The 21838-nt window shown below is 50.7% G+C and overlaps 7 protein-coding genes across 7 annotated transcripts; 6 read left to right on the top strand and 1 right to left on the bottom strand.

The window, feature by feature from the left end:
• The first annotated feature begins 487 nt into the window (after positions 1 to 487).
• Positions 488 to 5056, top strand: pakA (mitogen-activated protein kinase kinase kinase kinase STE20). Its single transcript, XM_744507.3, has 5 exons — positions 488 to 1268; positions 1330 to 3423; positions 3480 to 3579; positions 3633 to 3967; positions 4024 to 5056. The coding sequence occupies exons 2-5, from the start codon at positions 1516 to 1518 to the stop codon at positions 4126 to 4128; spliced, it is 2448 nt and encodes an 815-aa protein (XP_749600.2). The 5' UTR covers positions 488 to 1268; positions 1330 to 1515; the 3' UTR covers positions 4129 to 5056.
• Positions 5057 to 5144: 88 nt separating this feature from the next.
• On the top strand, positions 5145 to 8097 carry AFUA_2G04670 (ESCRT-0 subunit protein HSE1). The gene is made up of 8 exons (XM_077804080.1): positions 5145 to 5638; positions 5731 to 5780; positions 5844 to 5878; positions 5946 to 6021; positions 6085 to 6183; positions 6238 to 6358; positions 6418 to 7029; positions 7081 to 8097. The coding sequence occupies exons 1-8, from the start codon at positions 5599 to 5601 to the stop codon at positions 7857 to 7859; spliced, it is 1812 nt and encodes a 603-aa protein (XP_077660244.1). The 5' UTR covers positions 5145 to 5598; the 3' UTR covers positions 7860 to 8097.
• A 403-nt stretch (positions 8098 to 8500) lies between these two features.
• Positions 8501 to 12152, top strand: pan2n2 (poly(A)-specific ribonuclease; the record flags this gene model as incomplete). Its single annotated transcript, XM_744504.1, has 4 exons — positions 8501 to 8629; positions 8690 to 9987; positions 10061 to 11158; positions 11210 to 12152. 4 exons carry the CDS (start codon positions 8501 to 8503, stop codon positions 12150 to 12152), a joined length of 3468 nt encoding a protein of 1155 aa, XP_749597.1.
• Positions 12153 to 12786: 634 nt separating this feature from the next.
• Positions 12787 to 15568, top strand: AFUA_2G04630 (putative translation elongation factor EF-1 subunit; the record flags this gene model as incomplete). Its single annotated transcript, XM_001481606.1, has 5 exons — positions 12787 to 13012; positions 13085 to 13150; positions 13340 to 14077; positions 14127 to 14309; positions 14361 to 15568. 5 exons carry the CDS (start codon positions 12787 to 12789, stop codon positions 15566 to 15568), a joined length of 2421 nt encoding a protein of 806 aa, XP_001481656.1.
• Positions 15569 to 16135: 567 nt separating this feature from the next.
• bipA (Hsp70 family ATPase KAR2) lies at positions 16136 to 18768 on the top strand (the record flags this gene model as incomplete). The annotated part of the gene is made up of 4 exons (XM_744501.2): positions 16136 to 16722; positions 16787 to 16982; positions 17039 to 18144; positions 18203 to 18768. The coding sequence occupies exons 1-4, from the start codon at positions 16572 to 16574 to the stop codon at positions 18766 to 18768; spliced, it is 2019 nt and encodes a 672-aa protein (XP_749594.1). The 5' UTR covers positions 16136 to 16571.
• Positions 18769 to 19019: 251 nt separating this feature from the next.
• Positions 19020 to 19643, bottom strand: AFUA_2G04610 (DUF967 domain protein; the record flags this gene model as incomplete). Its single annotated transcript, XM_744500.1, has 2 exons — positions 19020 to 19553; positions 19611 to 19643. 2 exons carry the CDS (start codon positions 19641 to 19643, stop codon positions 19020 to 19022), a joined length of 567 nt encoding a protein of 188 aa, XP_749593.1.
• Positions 19644 to 20144: 501 nt separating this feature from the next.
• AFUA_2G04600 (putative C6 transcription factor) lies at positions 20145 to 21799 on the top strand (the record flags this gene model as incomplete). The annotated part of the gene is made up of 3 exons (XM_744499.1): positions 20145 to 20938; positions 20998 to 21451; positions 21512 to 21799. 3 exons carry the CDS (start codon positions 20145 to 20147, stop codon positions 21797 to 21799), a joined length of 1536 nt encoding a protein of 511 aa, XP_749592.1.
• Positions 21800 to 21838: the final 39 nt, after the last annotated feature.

Genomic DNA, 21838 nt, shown 5'->3' with positions numbered 1-21838 from the left:
GCCCGATTTTCAATGGTATCAGACTGTAACATAAGGTCGAACAGCATATCTAGGTATCCCTTCAGCAGCAATAACTCAATAGGCCCTGAAGCCCTTAACAGAACGCCACACCCATCACGTCTCACACTTCAGGGACGGTTGTACCTCGCTGGTTGGAAGCGGGGTACAACGGATGCCCAGCTCCGATCAAACGTGCTAAAAGGGAAAATAAAGACGTTATCCATGGTCCATGATGGTGTCTATCAACTTACCCTTACTCCCTTACCGAAAATCACAATGATCACCTCTGGTTGCGGATGCAGTAATTGGCTACTATCGGAACAAAAGTACATCTCTGGATGGAGACCTCAAGAAAGAACCTAAGATAGCTTAAACTTCTAGAACTAATTATAGTTTTGTTCTGTAACATGACTGAATTCTTTATGCGAGGGTGTCAAGCCAAGAGTTTCCCTCGACTGGCCAAGCAAGTGGCTACCGTACTTGAAAAGTTCAAATTCCATCCTGTCACCATGATATGGGGTGACTTTCCTATGTAGGCCGACCATTCGACACTACCCTCATCAAACTACCTTGTACATAGAAGAGAACTGGCAGAGACTACCGCAAGGATTGATAAAATAAATCATATCCGACATCTTCAGGAACTTCGACGGTAGAATTATATCACGGCTTCTGTGCTGGTCCAGCCGTCAAGCAATCTAACTCAATCACTGGCTCCTTCAGAATTCGAGGTTCAGGATCAAAGATAATAATAAGAAAGTTCCGCTCATCTATCCCCAACTTCCAGTACATTGTCACTTGGCTGGAACTTGTCTGCATCATCATTATCACCATCGTCGCCATTATCTATTCATCCATCCACCCAACCCCCTGTCCGGTCCTTCTTGCATGATTGTTATTCCTCCTTGTCATCCTCTTGGTGCACTACTGCAGATCGGTGTGCTGAGCTGTCGGACTTATGCGTTTTTCCTGCAACCTGCTGGTTTGATCTCTCACACTCGGCTGGCATTAACTACCTGTTCTCCTTGCCCACCTCAGGTAAGCGATACGTATCACTGCTTCTTCGCTTCTGCCTTTGTAACCAAAAGTCCCAATTTCTGTGACCGCCTATGTTGGGGCCCTCTTTGCTGTGACTGATCCAGCGGCTCTCCACGTGCTTAACCGCTGGTTATTGAGGTCACGTCTAGCCCGCGGCAGCTTCTTTCGCTCCCTCTATCTGGGTTTTCATCCCGTCCCGCAAATCACTCAATCTTTGCAGCAACACAGCGGTATGCCTTTTTTTCCCCCTAATTTTTTCGGAAGGGACAATCAATAATCATTTCCATCAAGATCCATCCACATATCCCTTGCGCAAATCAGCTACCGCCAAAAAAAAGATACAGCAGGGATATCCAGGAGCACCGCCTCAACTGGTGGCTTTCCCCCACCTTTTTCCAATCGAGCCACTCAAGCATACCTGTCACCCACCTTGTCACTACACATCAATTCGCCGAACCCCCCTCCTAATCGCACATCATGAGCAACGACGGTTTTTCGTCCTTAAAATTCAGACGAACGTCTAGCAAACTGCAAAAGGACCCTCCTAGCGTCTCTTCCCGTATCCTTAGAAGTCAGCAGAGCAACACGTCACTCAAACGACACCCCTCGGCGCCTGTCCATCCCCGTTCCTCTGTCACTGGCAGTCGAGAACATTCGCGCACAAGATCCAACGCATACGGTTCCTCTTCATCGTCCCTTGAGCAACACAGTGGCGGTCCATCTCCTGTCCTTGCTGGCGGCGACTCCAACAATTCCTTTTCGAGCAAGTCCCGCCCGGGGCGGTTTTCTTTCAATACCGACCCCAGCTCTGATGAATTGACCGGTTCCCCGTTCGATTCACGGGGCATGCTCAGTGCATTGGAAGAGAACACCGCAGAGTCCGAGAAAAGTCCTCCGCCGCAACCGCCGACGTTACGATCTTACCACACCAGCCCCGATTCCCGCGGACTCAGACAGTCGGCGAGTTTCACCGCTTTACAGAACCGTATGGACACCTTCACCCAGAAAAGCGAAAATGATCAATCAACAAACACGAAGAGGCACTCGGACGAGGCGAACGGAACAAAGGTCTTTGGGCGGAGTAAGAAGAGCAGCTTTTCGAGCTTTGTCAACAGCATGTTAGGGTCTCCGCGGGGCATCAAGATCTCCGCCCCCGAAAACCCTGTTCATGTCACCCACGTGGGCTACGACAATCAGACTGGCCAGTTCACCGGCTTGCCGAAAGAATGGCAACGACTCCTGCAAGAGAACGGTATCTCCAAGAAGGAGCAGGAGGAGCACCCTCAAACCATGGTCGACATTATGCGATTCTACGAGAAAAACGCTCGCGGAGATGACGAAGTCTGGCACAAGTTCGACCACGCCTATGCTCATCATCAACCCACTGCAAACACACCGGGGTCCCAGCGAAACTCGCCTCCAACGAGCCCTCGGTTCCCACAGAATCACGAAGGCAGTTTTGAGAATCCACGCGCGCCTCCTCCAATACCTCGTGGTGCTCCCGCTGCCACTCAGGCGATGTCCCCACCAATCGGTGGGCTTGTTCCCAGTCGAGCGCCTCCGAAGCCTCCTGCTCCGGCCAACATGATACCTGCTCGACCGGCACCGCAGCCGCCGGTGGCACGGCCGCCTCAAGACGCATATGCCAACCAATTCAGCACGCCTCCTATTTCAGAATCGGAGCCTTTGCCGTCTGAGGCACAGCGCAGTCGGTCAAATTCGAAGACCAACGGTGCGCAACCGCAATGGGCGCAGCCCGGTGCCATTGCTTCACCAGCTCAGTATCAGCAGCAGCAGGAGCAAGCGATGGCTGCCGCTCAACAAGCGATCGTACAGAATCAACTGGAGCGCAGCCGAAGCCAACGTCAACAGCAGTCACGCGGGCCAGAACCTAAACAGCCCACGCAAATGGGGCATTCGCAGCACGCCAATGATCATACTACCGCGTTGCAAAGCCCCCAGAAGGCGCAGCCCGTTCCAGCAGCTCGTCCTCGACAACGCGCTCGTCAAAGTAATGCTGTGGACGTTAGGGCGCGGTTGCTTGCCATCTGTACTCCAGGTGATCCGACGAAGCTTTACTATAATCTGAACAAGATCGGTCAAGGAGCATCGGGCGGCGTTTACACTGCTTATCAACATGGCACGAACAACTGCGTCGCAATTAAGCAAATGAACCTGGACTTACAACCAAAGAAAGAGCTTATAATCAACGAGATCCTCGTTATGAAAGATAGCAAACACAAAAACATTGTCAACTTCCTCGACAGCTACCTCCATGGCTTGGATCTGTGGGTAGTGATGGAATATATGGAGGGCGGTAGTCTGACTGACGTGGTTACGTTCAATATAATGACTGAGGGACAGATTGCAGCTGTGTGCCGAGAGGTAAGCTTAGCATGGAGACATACAAAGGCTGTGGGATAATGCTGACAGCTAGTTAGACTCTGAATGGATTGCAGCACCTCCACTCAAAGGGCGTCATTCACCGGGATATAAAGTCAGACAATATCCTCCTCTCCTTGGATGGCAACATCAAGCTGAGTAAGTCACTTGATAAACCCCCATTGCGATTTACTCACGCTAACAATGCGAAGCCGATTTTGGTTTCTGCGCCCAAATCAATGATTCACAAAATAAGCGAAACACCATGGTCGGCACCCCGTACTGGATGGCTCCTGAGGTCGTCACGAGAAAGGAATATGGCCGCAAGGTTGATATTTGGAGTTTGGGTATCATGGCCATCGAGATGATTGAGGGCGAGCCGCCATATCTGACTGAGTCACCTCTACGAGCCCTGTACTTGATTGCTACCAATGGCACACCAACCATCAAGGACGAGCATAACTTGTCCCCCGTCTTTCGCGATTTCCTGCATCTTGCACTCAAGGTTGATCCCGAGAAGAGAGCATCGGCCCATGACTTATTGATGGTATGTTCACTCGATCCCTTCGAGGGATTTTTTGTCACTAATGTTTATTAATTTAGCATCCTTTCATGTCCCTCTGCTCCCCTCTAACTCACCTGGCGCCACTTGTGAAAGCTGCGCGCTTGAGTAGAGCCCAAGAAAAAGCTCAGAAAGGGGGCGCTTGATCTCTTCTCAACTGGCTGTCTTTCTATTTGTGTCATGTCTTTGTCTTCTCTCCCTAGATACCCCTTGCTCCTGATATTCCGTATCTTGCTGCATTATGATATGCTGGTACTGCATAATGGCAGAATATTTATGATGTCCCTTTTCTTCGCTGCTTTCTTTTCCGAGCTTGGATGTCATAGATGGCAATGACCTGACCGCGATTGTTCCTCCGTCTTCTTTTCCCTTACCCGCCTTCCTACCTTCGGCCCTGCTATATGTTTATTTCATTTGATGTGCGGGTGCTTTGTCTTGAAGCAATGACCTTCCATCCCATCCTACTTTCTACCTCTCCACCGTTCTTTGGGCGCTGTAGCATGACATGTGCGCCAGAAAGAGGTGTTATTCATTGACTCGAATGATGCCATGTGCCTTAGCTTTTTCTTTCCCCCCTGCTGTTACAGCTACGTGCAAATGCTTATGTCTCAACTCATCTGTGGGGAGCGTGACTGAAATTTTTAGAAATCTTTTCTTGAACCTGTACCATCTCTGTAGACGTTGCCCGCTCTACTCGGTTCTCGTCCGCCCTCTCTTCCACCGGATTATCTGATGCTCTGCTTATTGTCCCTTCTGTTTCTTCACAAGGAGCCATTTTGGCTCAACCACACGCTACAGCTACCCGAAAAGTGTACAGACCTTTCTTTGCTGATGTTTATTGCAAAAGGAAATACTTTTACCAGTTAGAGCAGCGTCTACGAGCAAGATCTTGAGCGTCTCTATTTTCTGTAGTACTCATGGCTATTCAGTCATGCAATATATTTCCTTTATAATGATTAATCCAAGATATTCCTCAAAAAGTGTGCTAAAAGACGTAGATGACACCAAGAGCAGTCTAAGTCACATAGAATTATGGTTTACTGCATCTGGAATACTCTTTTTTAGCAATGAAGCTATCAAACTACAGAATATCGTGTTACGGAACCGGACATCGTCATATTTAAAGGCCTGTCCCCCTGCCCTGCTGACTCAGGTGGAGCAGGCACTGCCTTGCGGCTGCGGACCATCGTCACCTGTTTTGCATCAGGTTGCAGCCATTACACCTTGCACCCGCTTCATCTCAACTGTTTTTGAATTGGAACACTTGTCTCTCTTCCAGTGAGAGCTAATATAACTAAGCGTTTTGCGATATCCCTTCCCCTCTCACGCTTTAACTGTTTACACATACAGCAACCAAACCGTTACCCCCGCACTGTCAGGCGGACCCCAAGTAGCTATCTACTATCAAGCTACCAACCATAGTTGACGTCGACGGACTCAACCACTGCCGTTCAAACATCGACAGTAGGGACTTTCGCCTCGATTCCTTGAAGGCATCCAATATACAAATCTCTTCGAATATCTCTACGTCAGCATTTTCTTTGAGTCGAAAAGAGCAGATCATCTCCGACACAATTGTTCTGCCTGGGCGGGAGGATTGAGACAAGAAAGGAATAATGTTTCGCGCACAACAAAACGCATTTGATGATGCAGTTGGTAAGTCTTGTGATTTGTAAACATGTTATTTTGTTGTTTTCAGGTAGACTGTATGTAGTCAAAAAATTGCTGACGACTGTTTGCTTCAACAGCCAAGGCGACGGACGAGAACCTGACCTCCGAGAATTGGGAGTATATCCTCGTATGCGACCCTCTTCGATTTTGTGGTTGCGTGGAAAAAGAGAAGCTAATACTGGGTGATTAGGATGTTTGCGATAAGGTTGCTGCTGAGGAATCGGGGTAGGTTTGCTGCGAGGCGTTTGTCCAAGTCCGCCACTGCAGTTGATGCTAATGGATCTTCTCAAAGGGCGAAGGATGCCGTTGCTGCAATGATCAAGAGATTGGCACACAGAAATGCCAATGTGCAACTTTATACCCTAGAGGTTTGTGGTCCTTGCGGACGTGGAATAATTACTTTCGGTGTCTGACTCCTGGCTTCTGTCTAGCTGGCCAATGCATTAGCTCAAAATTGTGGCCCGAAGATACACCGCGAACTCGCGTCGAGAAGTTTCACTGATGCTCTTCTTCGTCTCGCGAACGACAGGGTGAGCTCTGCGCACTGATTTCTTGAGGATCGTACTGACCAGGACACGCTGCAGAACACCCATCAGCAAGTCAAACCAAAGATTTTGGAGCGCATGCAGGAGTGGGCGCAGATGTTCGCTAACAACCCTGATTTCGGAATCATGGAGCAGGCCTACATGAAGTTGAAGACGCAGAGTAAGGCTCACGGGACACCAACGCTGGCTATGATGCAAGGACTGATCTCTTTTTCTCAGATCCCAACCTACAGCCTCCGTCTAAACCCGGGAAACGAGAGATTACAGAGGCAGATCGGCAGAAGGAAGAAGAAGAACTGCAGATGGCGCTGGCTCTTTCCATCAGGGAAAAACCCAGCGCGGCCCCTGAGCCTAAAGCGGAACCAAGCACTTCTGTCTCCGAACCGGCCAGCCAGACCCAGACAGCGACATCGCAAGCGGTACCGCCAGGTACTTCCGCAGCTACCGTCTCCCGGGTCAGAGCTTTGTTCGACTTCCAGCCTTCCGAACCGGGTGAATTACAATTCAGGAAAGGGGACATTATTGCGGTGCTTGAGTCCGTGTACAAGGACTGGTGGAAGGGCTCCTTAAGGGGCCAAACTGGGATTTTCCCTCTGAACTACGTGGAGAAACTGCCAGATCCAACGGTAGAAGAGCTGCAGAGAGAAGCCCAAATGGAGGCGGAAGTGTTTGGCCAAATCAAGAATGTGGAGAAGCTTCTTACGCTTTTGAGCACCCGTAGCTCGGAGTTGAATGTGCAAGACAACGAGGAAATCACGTCTTTGTACCACTCGACGTTGTCAATTCGGCCCAAGTTGATTGAGCTCATTGGGAAGTATTCTCAAAAGAAAGGTATGTCAAAGAAGACCCCGCGCTGCAATTCATTTGGCTAATATAGATTAGATGAGTTTACGCAGCTCAATGAAAAATTCATCAAAGCCCGACGAGACTATGAATCTCTACTGGAAGCATCCATGGCGCACCCTGCACAACCCCAGTACGGTCGGCCCGGCCAGGCCCCGTACGGATATCCTGGACCTGCCGCGCCTCTAGGTTATCCACAAGGTCCTCCGCAGTCGGATCCTCAACGGTACTTCAGCCCAAGGCCGCAGGACCAGACGCACATGTATCCTCCAACGTCACACTCACCTGATCCACGCGGCCGTACGCCACCTGCTGGTCCATCCTTCCCACAGCACCAGCAACCACCGCCAGACTCATACCAGCCTGTCCACCACCGCCCAGAATCTACATATGACAACCCACAAGAATTAGGTACTTCTGTATATGATTCACCCGTCGAACATCCGTCTTCAAGTCAGCGGTTACCCTATCCTCCCTCTGGCGCACAAGTTCCACCTGGTGTCCACCAGCAGTTCCAGCATCAGCAACAAGAGTACCCGCCTTCAGGCTATCCCCCCGAGGACGCCTCCAAGCCTCCTGCTGCCGGCTTCGCCTTACAACCGCCGCAACAGACACTACAACAACCTCCTTACCCTACGGCACCGGGCGCTCATCAACCGACTCCATCGCACCAGCCACCACCAGTCCCCAGTACGGCGTCGAAGCCAACCCCCTATCCTTCATTGACACCTGGAACACCCAGTGGAGGGGAGTATCAGGCCTACAATCCATCACAAGCTGGCGCAGCCAACTCGAACCCTAACTCCTATTACCGATAATGGTAGGTCCGACCGGCGGTGACTTCGTTGTGTATCTTTCTACGAGCCTCATAGCTTTTTGTTTGTTTCACATCCATGAGGTATAATGAGCTTCTGTGGGGCTCGGTTTCGTGTAAAGCACTTCATGTTGGCAATTTCTGAATAGTATATTTACACTCATAATGCACAAGAAGTGCTTGTGTTAAGGGGAAAAAAAACCATTGAAAGATAGTGTTCAGGTAGAAGACATATTCTGGGCGCTAGACCTTATCAGGGTCCCTGTGTCATAGTAGAAACATTTCACGTGATGCCATGGTCACGCCTCATCAGGTAGGTAACTGTTGCCCTCCAGCATAACAGTTTCTGGTTTCTTATCAGATACAATTCTATCGTCGTTCCATTCACCTTCTGATCAAGATGACTTGTCAATGGTATCAGTAAAAGTGCAGTCCCGTCTTTTGACCCATCATTGTGCCATATACCCTGAACAAGAAGACGTCTCAAATCAGCTTCCCCGCAATCGCGCCTCCACCGAATGATGTCTTGTTCACCCTGCTTCCGGATGGGCAAAATCATATCGTTCTCTAAAACCACGAGCGTTCTTTCTTTGTCGGCACACTTAAATCTGTTACCGAGTCTATCCCGTTTGGGATGCTGAGGCCATGGAGGCCGATTGGGACGAATTGTCGCGCATTCCGGTGCCTCCTCCAAGCCCGCATGGCCTGCCGACCGTCGCGACGACAATAGCATTCGACGATGTGTCAGAATTACTTTGGGCCGGCAATGAGTTTGTAAGTTTTGCTGGTTCTGGGGCCTTATTTCCAATGCTGATATACGGCCGCGGTCACTAGGGCCGAATCACCTCATTTTACGGTCCTGAACTGCAACGCTACACTTCTGTTCGCGCTCATCCGGTATCAGATGGCCCTGTCCGACAAATTCTGTTCCACGAGAGGGGCGTCATATCATTATCACCAAAGAGTGTGCACATGATTACGCGACGCGGACTCACGCAATGGCATATCAGTCACGAGGAGATGACGGATTTGTACTGTATGAGCTTTACGGCGCAGCTCAACAAGATCATTGTTGCGGGATGTCAGAGGGCGATGTTTACGATTGACATTGACAAGGGAATTATTGTCGACAAGCTGCATACAGATCACAACTATACCATGATGAAGAAGAGTCGATATCTCTGTGCCGCGACGGATACGGGATCGGTCAACGCGTTGAGCCTGACGGATTTTCGGGTGGTGAAGTCTTGGAAGTCACATGGGACAGCAATCAATGATATGGATGCTCGCAACGATCTATTGGTTACCTGCGGCTTCTCAGTCAGACACCTGGGCTCCCCGATCGTGGACCCTCTGGCCAACGTATACGACTTGAAGACGCTTTCGCCGTTACCTCCCATCCCTTTTCATGCTGGAGCTGCGTACGTGCGCATGCACCCGAAACTATCCACAACGAGCTTTGTTGCTTCTCAGACTGGCCAGTTGCAAGTAGTTGATCTGATGAATCCTAATGCGATTAACCTTCGTCAAGCCAATGTATCCTTCATGCTGGGGATTGACATTTCGCCATCCGGAGAAGCTCTGGCTATTAACGATGCGGAGTGTTCCATCCATTTATGGGGCTCGCCGTCTAAGATTCATTTTAATGAGATGAGCAAGGAGGTCGAATTCGCAGATGTCGTTCCTCGACCGCCTCCCCTTGACTGGTCTCCGGATACACCTTTAAATATGATTGGGATGCCATACTATCGGGAACGGTTGTTGTCTGCGTGGCCTAGTCATCTTGTGTTCGAAGTCGGCAGTCCTCCCGCGCCTATCGACCAGAGTCTCATCCCCTATCTTCGCCCTGCGGAAATGGGGCATTACGCGCCGAATCCGAAGAAGACACGGCGTTATCAAGTCGAAAATACGCGTGCGCTGACGACCGCCGAACCAGCTCTTATCGCTCCTAAATTCTTAAGTGAAAAAGCAAGGGAGCAGAGCAAATTTAAATCGGAAGCCTCCGTGAGCGACACGGCGGAGGCCCTCGCAGGCGCGAAGCTCAATGGAGAAGCCGAAGACGATCCTCTACTCAAGTACAGTAATGTCGAAATCAAGTACAGCCGGTTTGGGGTGGACGACTTTGATTTTAGGTAAGAAAAATTGAACGCCTTTGATTTTGAGAAGACTCATCCAACATTGCGGTAGATTCTATAACCAGACCAGCTTCTCCGGGTTGGAAACACACATCGCCAACTCCTTCACGAACGCGCTCCTCCAACTGCTCAAGTTCATTCCTCTTGTGCGAAACCTCGCACTTCACCACGCAGCGAGCACCTGTATATACGAGACTTGTCTCCTGTGCGAGATGGGATACCTGTTCGATATGCTTGAGAAGGCCAATGGACAGAATTGTCAGGCCACAAACCTCCTGAAGACTTTCAGCAGCTATCGAGAAGCTTCGAATCTCGGCCTGCTCGAGGAAAACCTAACCACAAAATCTCTCTCTTCCGCCATTCAGTCTGTGAATAGATTTTTCCTTAACCAGATCGCGCACGATTTCCGCATGATTGTCCCGAGCTCCGATGATTTAGACCATAGACTTTCGACCATTGCGTCGGAGTCAATCCGATGCATGTTTTGCCAGAATGAGATCGTCAGACCTGGCAACTCCTTAGCCAATGAGCTAATTTACCCTACCATTGATATCAAACAAGCTCGCAGAAATCCAGCTTTCCGATTTTCGAGTATCCTGAGAGCAAGTATTGAGCGAGAGACACAGAACAGGGGATGGTGCAACTATTGCCGGCGATATCAGCAAGTGACCATAAGGAAATCTATTCATCGCATGCCTCTGGTCCTGATTCTCAATGCGGCTCTCAGTAACGCCATTTGCAGAAGATTATGGTCCATTCCTGGCTGGTTACCCGAGGAGGTAGGCATTGCCGTTGACAACGGCCAAGTTATGTGTTTCGAAGGAGACGAGCTCAAGACTCAGTTGCAGAACAAGCTGCCTAATCTTGTTGTATACGAGTTAGTAGGCCTTGTCTCTGAAATCGACATCCCAGAGCATCAAAAACCGCACTTGGTGTCATTCATCAATGTCTCTATCTCCTCTCGCGAACCAGAGGCGAAGAACAGGTGGCACTTGTTTAATGACTTCCTTGTGACAGAAGTCGACAAGGACGAGGCTCTTCGGTTCAATCAACCATGGAAGTCACCCTGTATCCTTGCGTATCAGGTGAAGGATGCTCGCCATGCTGTCGATGACTCTTGGAAGAATGTCCTGGATACCACTCTGCTTTTCCGCGATTGGTCATTGAAGTGAGTCAGAATATTTCTAAGTTAACATCCTTTGTGCTAACGAGACTCCAGTGGTGGCCGTGCCGTGGAAACCCGCCAGACGCTTACAGAAGAGGAGAAGCCAACTCCTGGCACTCCCGTTGCTCTTGATACAGAATTTGTTGACCTCGAGAAAGCGGAGATCGATGTGAAAGCCGACGGGTCACAGGAAATTGTGCGGCCCAGTAAAAGTGGACTTGCTCGAGTATCCGTCCTTCGGGGGTCTGGAGTCCATGAGGGAGTACCTTTCATCGATGACTATATCACTATTAAAGAACCTATTGTCGACTATGTCACTCAATATTCCGGTATTAAACCTGGCGACTTAGACCCCAGGACCAGTCAACACAACCTGGTCCCTCTCAAAGTTGCTTACAAGAAACTATGGCTGCTTCTCAACCTGGGTTGCGTCTTTGTCGGTCATGGTCTTGCTTCCGACTTTCGCAAAATCAACATACAGGTGCCTAAGAGCCAGACGGTCGACACACAATACCTTTACTTCCACCCTGGCAAGAACCGGCGACTTAGTCTCCGATATTTAGCTTGGGCCGTGTTCAAAGAATACATCCAAGAAGAGCCGGCTGACAATAACCAGGGTCACGACTCAATTGAAGATGCCCGCATGGCTCTTCGTCTGTGGAAGAAGTTCCAGGAATACGAGGATGCAGGAATTGTGAATCAAATCCTGGAAGAAATTTTCCGCGAAGGATCCAAACTTGGTTTCAGACCACCACCCCGGAATGGTGTCGCGACGGTTCTTTCTAGACCAGGCACGGCAGTGACCATGCAGAATAGCAGCGGTCGCAACACACCTAGTACACCTGATGTAGGGGGTGCTGCCACTGCCACAGCCACGACCAGCGCCCCAGCAACACCCCGACAGGCATTCCGACGTTCGATTGCTCTTACTCCGAGTAATGGCACTTTTAGTGGGCCAGGTGCGGGGGATTTCTTCGGGGGAAGCCCTCTGAAGTAGGTTTGCATTTTTGCAGACGCATCGCCGTGGAATGCGAAAACTTTCACTGAGGGCTCTCCTGATTATGGCATACACATGGCACACGATAGAAAAGATACATGGACATGATGTGTTGCACCTATCCCGATCATGTAGAGCGGTTTTGGATTGCTTGAGAATAATCATAGAAACATCACTACCAACCCTGTATAACCGATGGAGCAATAGAAACTCCCGACTGTGCAATTGGTGGCTTCATCCGTTAGACCTGCATTAAAAATTGAACAAACAAATTTGATTTTACTCTATCTTCGAATACACAATAGTTGTTGATTGCCCAATCTCAGTTGACGGAAATACTCAAACCGAGAGCAGCAACTGTGGAGAATGACGTGGTGGCCTTGAACCTCTCACCTTCACAACAATCCCGCGGACCTCATGAGGCTCTCCTGTTCATCACTTTTCCGCCGCCTCCCTCTCAAAAAACGCGTTTTTCATACAGGAATTGAGAAACACTCAGAAAAGTGTAGCAGGGCTACTTTTTTCTGTCAAGTATCCGCTTCTGAACTCCAACCCCCACCCACACCAAGATACCCCTCGTCAAGATCCCGCTGCCCTGCCCCATTCAGACCTTGATACAAAGGACTATTCCACCATGTCGCGACTACGTGTGAAAAACGTGAGTTATGATGAAGATGACTATGATGATGGATATGACTCGCCCGACCCGGAAGAACAAGAGATCCTCGAGCAATGTACGGCGGAAGTGCTTGCGCAGTTACTTTCGGGCGAACCCTCTGTGACGGCGACTCGGGATGAAGTCCAAGAGGCGCTGTGGCATTACTATAACGATGTGGAAAAGTCGGTTAATTACTTGCGAGGTGGGTTGGTGGATGCTGTTGAAGAATGCTGAACATGGTGAGAGGAGGCTGACTCATGTTACTGTGGTTCAGGGAAGAAAACGAAAGAGATGAAGAAGAAGCAGAATCCTGCTCCCCCAGTAGCGGCCAAGGGGAAAGGTAAGCTCTTTGCTATACGTATTTGTCTTTTTCCTTCTTTACTTGTGGTTGGGCTCGGATTACCCGCAAATTATACCAATCGATGTTGCGACGATAGTGAGTATAGCACTCCTTCCTTTGACGCTCGGAATAGTCGGACTGACACCGCCTTGGAATCTTGAGTGTTCAATGTTCTAACAGGTCTCCCAGTGCCCGCTTACCCTCTACCTCCTGTCGCATCATCGCCATCCTCCCATTTCTCGGCCAAGGATTTCTTTCGTGATTCGCCATGGCTTAATGTTCCCGCGCATCGCAAAGGGGAGATCCTCATCGAACCTCTTTATCCTCGATTGGGTTTGCTTGGAGGCGCTCCAGAGAGTGGTGGGAAAGTGTCAAAGTTGGCTGCCTTGGCTGCTGCGCGGAAGAAGAAAGAGACCGACAAAGCCGCATCGGGTGCACCGACCACTCCTGGCGAGCCTGGTACTCCCGACAGAACACCGACGGTCGAGTCGAAACTAGCTTCTCTGTCCTTACGCGAAAGGCTTGCAGGCAATGGCAAGGCTCAGAAGCCGTCGGAGAGTGGGCAATTACCCCGTACGCTAAGAAGAGGGACACCTTCCGAGAGTCCTCTAGCTCAGAAGAAGCTATCGCCTGAGCCTTCTAAGGCAAAGAGTCCAGAGATGATTCCAGGGGAACCTACAACGAGGAAACCATGCGCCGGCGAAGAGGAAACGGAGCGGCCCAAGGCCAGTATTCGGGCGCCACCGTCTACATTTGCTAGCACTATCGTTGGAGCCAATACGCGGCCTCAAATTACTGAGCCCAGCCACTTGTATTCAAGCACAGTTGATCTCATGCAGATCTACGGACAGGATCTTACTGAACCCTTTGACTTTGCAGGTCCCAGCCCGGATGACGTGGTCCTCAATGCTCAGAGCTCAGCTAAAGGTTTGGCTATTCGGAGAAAGATATAAATTGTTCCCTAATAGATAAGCAGGCTTCAAGTCGAAACAACCTGCGTCAAAGTCAGCAGGCGACAAGAAGAACCAGGGTGACCTGGCTGGTGGCATGAACAATCTTAGTGTCCAGGAGAAGGTGGCTGTCAAGAGCAAGAATTTGGATGTCTTGTCGGAGTATCATAAGTCTCAACGGAAGAGAGCAATGAACTTTGCGGTTATCGGTCAGTAGTCATCATCTACACCACAGTGGACGCTGCTGACAGAAAAGTCAGGTCATGTGGATGCAGGAAAAAGCACACTTATGGGACGTTTACTGGCGGATTTGAAAGCTGTTGACCAGCGGACATTGGAGAGGTATCAGAGGGAGGCTGAAAAGATTGGCAAAGGATCTTTTGCCCTTGCATGGGTACTTGATCAGGGTACCGAGGAGAGAGCTCGCGGTGTCACGATTGACATTGCGATGAACAAGTTCGAGACGGAGAATACTGTCTTCACGATTGTGGATGCCCCGGGACATAGAGATTTCGTTCCGAACATGATTGCAGGAGCCAGCCAGGCAGACTTTGCCGTGCTCGTTATCGACTCCGGAACCGGAAATTTCGAGTCGGGCTTGAGAGGCCAGACCAAGGAACACGCCCTGTTGGTACGAAGTATGGGTGTGCAAAGAATTATTATTGCCGTGAACAAGATGGACGCGGTGGAATGGAGCCGGGACCGGTATGAGGAGATTGAACAACAGATCTCGTCATTTTTGACGACTGCCGGGTTTCAGGCGAAGAATATCGCCTTCGTTCCCTGCTCGGGCTTCAGAGGAGACAATGTCACTCGACGCAGCGATGACCCGAATGCGTCATGGTACACGGGCCGTACTCTGGTTGAAGAGCTGGAGGCAACCGAACCTTACAGCTATGCGTTGGACAAGCCATTGCGCATGACGATCAGCGATGTCTTCCGTGGCGGCGTGCAGAATCCTCTTTCGATTTCTGGTCGGATCGATGCCGGCAGCTTGCAAGTGGGCGACCAAATTCTGACTATGCCTAGCGGGGAGACGGCTACCATTCGAAGCCTAGAAGTGGACGGCGAGCCGAACGACTGGGCAGTGGCTGGTCAGAACGTGGTTCTCAATCTGGCGAATATCGATCCTATTCACCTTCGGTCTGGCGATGTGATTTGCCGCCCATCAGCACCCATCGCGAATATCACCTCTTTCACGGCAAAGGTGCTAGCGTTCGACCATCTAATGCCTAGCATGGTAGATATTCACCGAGGGCGACTTCACGTTCCAGGACGGATCAGCCGCTTGGTCGCGACACTCGATAAGGGATCTGGCTCGGTAATCAAGAAGAAGCCTAAGATTGTTCCACCTGGTTCTGTGGCACGCATTGTGGTTGAGATGGACCAGGCAGTCCCTCTGGAAGCACCTACGAGGATTGTTCTACGATCAGGAGGCGACACGGTGGCCGCTGGCTTGCTTGAATGAAACCGAGTACATTGATAGAGGTAGTCGCAAGTATATAGATACCACTAGAATATTATGACTAAGGATTGCATATTCTCTTGTACATCGCTTTGCCTCTTTGATGTTTTCCAGATTGCCACCAAGTATTGGACTTGTCCTGTAGTGATAAAGGCATAAGGTGCATTCCGAGTTTGTCCATTCTCGAATCTGAGAGCTTGACTCTTTGGGATTAGTCACAGAGTTACTCGTAGGGCTACGAAAATGAGCCTCCATGGCTAAGGTATTGACAAGCTGTCCACTTGGCATACAATACACAGAGTATGATTATCAGAGTATATCCTTCCGGCTGAGATTTGGGTGTACTGTTCTGAGTTTGGCCCAATAACAGGAATTGCCAATGCGGTAACCATTGGATATTGTCCACGTATCCACAACTGCCAATTGAGTGAAGCAAAAGTGCCCTCTTCTAGCAATTTCGAGCGGCTGCTCCACATTTCCGTGGCACTGAGCCCTGATTTCCCCTTTTGGGAATCGCCATGAATGAACGCCTCGGGATTTGGCCGGCAGAAATCGGGCGGTGAAGGACCCTGCTGACTCAGTCTTCAGCGCTGGGAGACCTGAAGCAGCCAATCACAGGGTGAGAAGTAACCTTAAATGCAACTCCTGCGAAAAGGCCAGCATGGCCGCTGCGATCTCTTTGCCGCCGCCAACCCATACAAGAAGAACAAAGCTGGCCGTAGCTTCCTGGACATTCTTCTTCCTCTTCTTTCTTCAACTCGTCCATTCGACACCCCCCGGTCGTCTCTCACTTGTTCTCTTTTCTCCTTCTAACCCTTGATTGTCTTGTCATTCTTCCTTTACATTGTAAGGAAGTGTGTTTACTGGGACTTTGGGGATTTTGGAACGTGTTTTGGGAGATCGACACGTATCCTCAACCGCCTGGATTGAGACACCTTGATAGACCGTACACTTCTTCATCACTTTCATTGTGAAGGAGCTCCTTTCTACACCTCACATACTCACCATGTCGCGACTATCGAGTCGCAATGGCGCGGCCAAGCCGTTCACTGCTTGGACCACTGTTTTCTACCTCCTCCTTGTCTTCATTGCGCCATTGGCTTTTTTCGGAACCGCACACGCTGAGGAAGACTCAGTACAGGAAAACTATGGCACTGGTATGTCTTGGATATTGTTTTTCCGAAATCATGAAGTTCTCGTGCTAAATCGTGCTGTCCACAGTCATCGGTATCGATCTTGGAACAACATACTCTTGTGTCGGTGTGATGCAGAACGGAAAGGTTGAAATCATCGCCAACGACCAAGGAAACCGTATCACTCCTTCCTATGTCGCCTTCACTGATGAAGAGCGTCTGGTTGGTGACGCCGCCAAGAACCAATACGCCTCGAACCCTACCCGGACCATCTTTGACATTAAGTGAGTCTTTCAATGGAGGTTTGGATAGCTGAAGAGTTTGTGCTAACCTCTGCCAGGCGTCTGATTGGACGCAAGTTCGATGACAAGGATGTCCAGAAGGACGCCAAGAACTTCCCCTACAAGGTTGTCAACAAGGATGGCAAGCCTGTCGTTAAGGTCGAAGTCAACAAGTCCCCCAAGATCTTCACCCCCGAGGAGGTTTCCGCCATGGTCCTTGGAAAGATGAAGGATATCGCTGAGGGCTACCTCGGAAAGAAGGTTACCCACGCTGTTGTCACTGTTCCCGCCTACTTCAACGACGCCCAGAGACAGGCTACCAAGGATGCTGGCACCATTGCTGGCCTGAACGTTCTCCGTGTTGTCAATGAGCCCACGGCCGCCGCTATTGCCTACGGTTTGGACAAGACTGGTGATGAGCGCATGGTCATTGTGTACGATCTTGGTGGTGGTACTTTCGATGTCTCCCTTCTGTCCATCGACAACGGCGTCTTCGAGGTCTTGGCTACTGCCGGTGACACCCACCTTGGTGGTGAGGACTTTGACCACCGCGTTATGGACTACTTCGTCAAGCAGTACAACAAGAAGCACAACGTTGATGTCTCCAAGGACCTCAAGGCCATGGGTAAGCTCAAGCGCGAAGTCGAGAAGGCCAAGCGTACTCTGTCTTCCCAGATGTCCACTCGCATTGAAATCGAATCCTTCCACAACGGCGAGGACTTCTCGGAGACTCTCACTCGCGCCAAGTTCGAAGAACTCAACATGGATCTGTTCAAGAAGACTCTGAAGCCGGTCGAGCAGGTGCTCAAGGACGCCAAGGTCAAGAAGTCTGATGTCAACGACATTGTTCTGGTCGGTGGTTCCACTCGTATTCCCAAGGTCCAGGCTCTCCTCGAAGAGTTCTTTGGCGGCAAGAAGGCCTCCAAGGGTATCAACCCCGATGAGGCTGTCGCTTTCGGTGCTGCCGTTCAGGGTGGTGTCCTCTCTGGTGAGGAAGGTACTGGCGATGTCGTTCTCATGGACGTCAACCCTCTTACCCTGGGTATTGAGACCACCGGTGGTGTCATGACCAAGCTCATTCCCCGCAACACCGTCATTCCTACCCGCAAGTCTCAAATCTTCTCGACCGCCGCTGACAACCAGCCCACCGTCTTGATCCAAGTTTGTAAGTGTTTTGCCATTGTACTTGATTGAAGATATGGAGATATACTGACTTATCTCAGATGAGGGAGAACGTTCTCTGACCAAGGACAACAATCTCCTCGGAAAGTTCGAGTTGACGGGTATCCCTCCCGCTCCTCGTGGCGTGCCTCAGATTGAGGTCTCCTTCGACCTGGATGCCAACGGTATCCTGAAGGTTAGCGCCAGCGACAAGGGTACCGGCAAGGCCGAGTCCATCACCATTACAAACGACAAGGGTCGTCTGTCCCAGGAGGAGATCGACCGCATGGTCGCGGAGGCCGAGGAATTCGCCGAGGAGGACAAGGCCATCAAGGCCAAGATTGAGGCTCGCAACTCTCTCGAGAACTATGCCTTCAGCCTGAAGAACCAGGTCAACGACGAGAACGGGCTTGGTGGCCAGATCGATGAGGATGACAAGCAGACCATCTTGGATGCTGTCAAGGAGGTGACCGACTGGCTGGAGGACAACGCCGCCACTGCCACCACCGAGGACTTTGAGGAGCAGAAGGAGCAACTGTCCAATGTGGCCTACCCCATCACTAGCAAGCTGTATGGCTCTGCACCAGCGGATGAGGAGGATGAGCCCAGCGGACATGACGAACTGTAAAATTACTTTAGAGGGATTTACGGAGTTTTGATATGTTAATTGATTCATTATGGACTTTCCTTTGGAAATACGCCAGAGTCGCCTCGATGTATGATTAGAGGCCCAATACATGATACCTCATTTGACACGGTACCCTCTTTTTCGCCTAAACTATTCACGTCCTGTACAAAGCAGTTGCTCAAATTGAGCGCGATAAATCCCTGTACTTGCTTGTGTAGAGTATGCCAACAGCGTGATGAAAGCCAAACAGCTCAAGCGTTGTTCTGGATGTAATCGCGGACCACCTCGAGAACGACCTGGTGATCGTGCTCCTGCTTCAACCCACTGACAACAATGACGCCCACCACACCATCAACGCTCCTGACCCGAACAGGGAACGCACCGCCGTGGATGGCAAAGTCATCCGCAGCACCCCCGCTCGAGCTCTTGAGCGCGAACTTCTTCACAAACGCCTCCTCCACCTCGGATGCGCTAAGCCCGGTGCTGGCCAGCATCTTATTCCGCATCAACCAGCTGGACACGCCCCACCGCAGCACGGTATTCCGCTTCCGCCTCACCCAGACCTCATTGTCCGCGACGGTGCCCGGTTCGGTCGCGCACTGGAAGATAACGTGTGGCTCGGAGCCGCCGGTTAGAGAGATGGAGATCAGGGCTGGTTTGCGCTGGTCGGCAGGGAGCGAGAGGATGCGGTCGCGGAGGGCGAGACCGAGGGACCATGCGGTTGTGGAGGTGAAGGAGGGGAAGATTACTGCTGCGGAGGATTCTTCGGCCGCGAGCTCGCGGATCTGGGTATTTCTTGTTAGCGATTTGGGGAGGGGGAGGAGGGTTGCAGGGCGGCGTACGTCTGTGTTGGTTGGGCCGAGTGGTTTGTCCATTTTTGAGAGGTTTACGTGCGTTTTAGGAGGAGGGTTGGGAAGGGAGAGGAAGAAAAGAGAGGGTGGAAAATGAAGAGTACCTAGGTATATATGCAAATTGTTCGGTGAGTCTTCTGGAGAATCTATGTGGTTTCGATTGTCGCATATGGAAGGGATCTGAAATTAGGGAAGGTCCTCCCGCAGCGGGGTCTTCATGACGTCGTTGGCGGAGGGAGAGAGTTGGCCGAGAAGGAGTGTCGATATCTTCACTTAAGGATAAGGTATCTGTTGATGAGACCATGGAGATTTCAGTTTGGCATTTCAGTATGAAGAGGATAGAAGTGCTCTCAATGTAAGCTGTAGAACCCACCAATGTCGGTCCGGCTGCCAGCATGCATGGACAGCGCGACTTTCCCCTCATCTGCAGACTGCAGGTGCTTGATCATCCTGTGACAACACGAATTCCACTTCCATGACCTCTTCGATCACCTTGATAGTAGAGGATACGTTATACTGATCCGGATGCGCCGGCAACTCACCAAGAGAGCATGTGATGAGTGTATATCTCGCAAGGTGAAGTGTAACGGCTCCTCGCCTTGTGATACTTGCCTGAAGACGTCTAAGGAGGCGGACTGCACGTACCTCAAGCCACCAGGACGGAGGGGACCAAAAGCCAAGCGATATACCAGCAAGAGCAGGTCCGCCTGCGATGGATCGATTGGCCATGCTCATACGGAGGAAGCTGCGGCAAGAACCCAGTCGGTCGAGAATCGTCCGGCAATTCCCGCTGACGTTCATGCTGATACTGAGCGGGATGAGTCCCTGTCTTCGTGCATTTCCAAGACGGTACTGGTCTATATTGTGCGCCTGTACCAGACTTTCTCGTATAGTGTTTGGCCGGTGGTCGACGCAGATGCGGTTTTGCAACAGTTGGGGAACGGCACCTGCGATGCGCAGACACTTTGCTTAGTGCTGGCGCTGTGTGCCGCGACGATGGCACAGTTGCAGCTTGCTCCCATGGCTGGCGATGATGGTCACATGGTGGACAGTAGCCAGCTCAAATCGGCGTGTATGCAGCTTCGGGAGCGGAGTGATTACCGAGAGAACCTCGACGTCAAGGGTGTACTTGTTTCATTCTTTCTGCATGTGTATCATGCAAAGATTAACCAACGAAAGTCAGCTATGCTGTTCATACAGGAGGCCATCGCAAGCGCGAGACTATTAGGGTTGGACACGAACGAACGGAATGCTGTCGTTACGGATGGTGTTGTTGCAAACAGGGAGATTGTGTTTGTGTTGCTGTGGGTGTCTGAGAGGTAGGTGACCGTAGACCTGTAAGCTCACTGAGCAGTTTGCGGGTACTGATACAGTATAGAGGATATGCTATGCATCTTGGCGTGAGGCCTTCATACAGTGATCCAATTCAGGTCCCAGATGCAGCACAACTGGCAGTGGACCCTCATGCACGGGGGTTACTCGAGCTTTTCAGTCTCTTTGCCACATTCGACCAGATTCGGGAACAACGATGCCGTAGTGACAGTCTGGCTCAAGCTGTATCCCCATCTAGTCTAGCTGAAACCGAAGCGGCACTGTCGCTCCTAGCCTTCAACTCGGACCATCAGGCATCCACACGACTGGCGGATTGTTACATCACCAGAGAATGGATGAGGACGATTGTCTGGCAGGAAGCATTATCTGGGCACCTGCTATCGTCGACAGCTACCACCGAGGTGATGACCTTTCGATTCCCTGTAATTGTCGGGCGTGATCTGTTGGTGTCCCTCCATGGACTGTCTGAAGCAGACTTGCTGCCTCTGGGCCGGGATCAGGTGAGTCTATGCAGACTACTGCAAGATATTGTCGAAACGAGGGAATGACGCTGGGTATAGCTACTGAAATGCTTTGAGGTTGCCAACTCGCTGGCAGATATCATTCTTCATACTCCTCCGAGCTCGTTTTCAAGTGCCTTTGAGTTCGGGCCTCCGGACTTCCTACACGCTTTGTATCAGAAGATTCTGCCCTTCCTGGAGCATGATCCGATGCTGAACTCAATTCTTCGGGCGAAAACAGCCGAGGCTTTGGTGATGGCTCCTGCTCGTTTGAGTGTTGGGCTTGTTGCGAGGCTAGACATGGAAGAAGAAGAGAGCATCTCACAGCAAAATGACCGCGTTCATTGATTGAACTAGCATTCTTATTCAGCAGCCAAAGATAAGAAC

The sequence above is a fragment of the Aspergillus fumigatus genome, chromosome 2 (assembly GCF_000002655.1).
Source record: "Aspergillus fumigatus Af293 chromosome 2, whole genome shotgun sequence".
NCBI lineage: Eukaryota > Fungi > Ascomycota > Eurotiomycetes > Eurotiales > Aspergillaceae > Aspergillus > Aspergillus fumigatus.
Note: the sequence above shows the minus strand (reverse complement) of the source record. Positions and strands in the feature narration are given on the sequence as shown.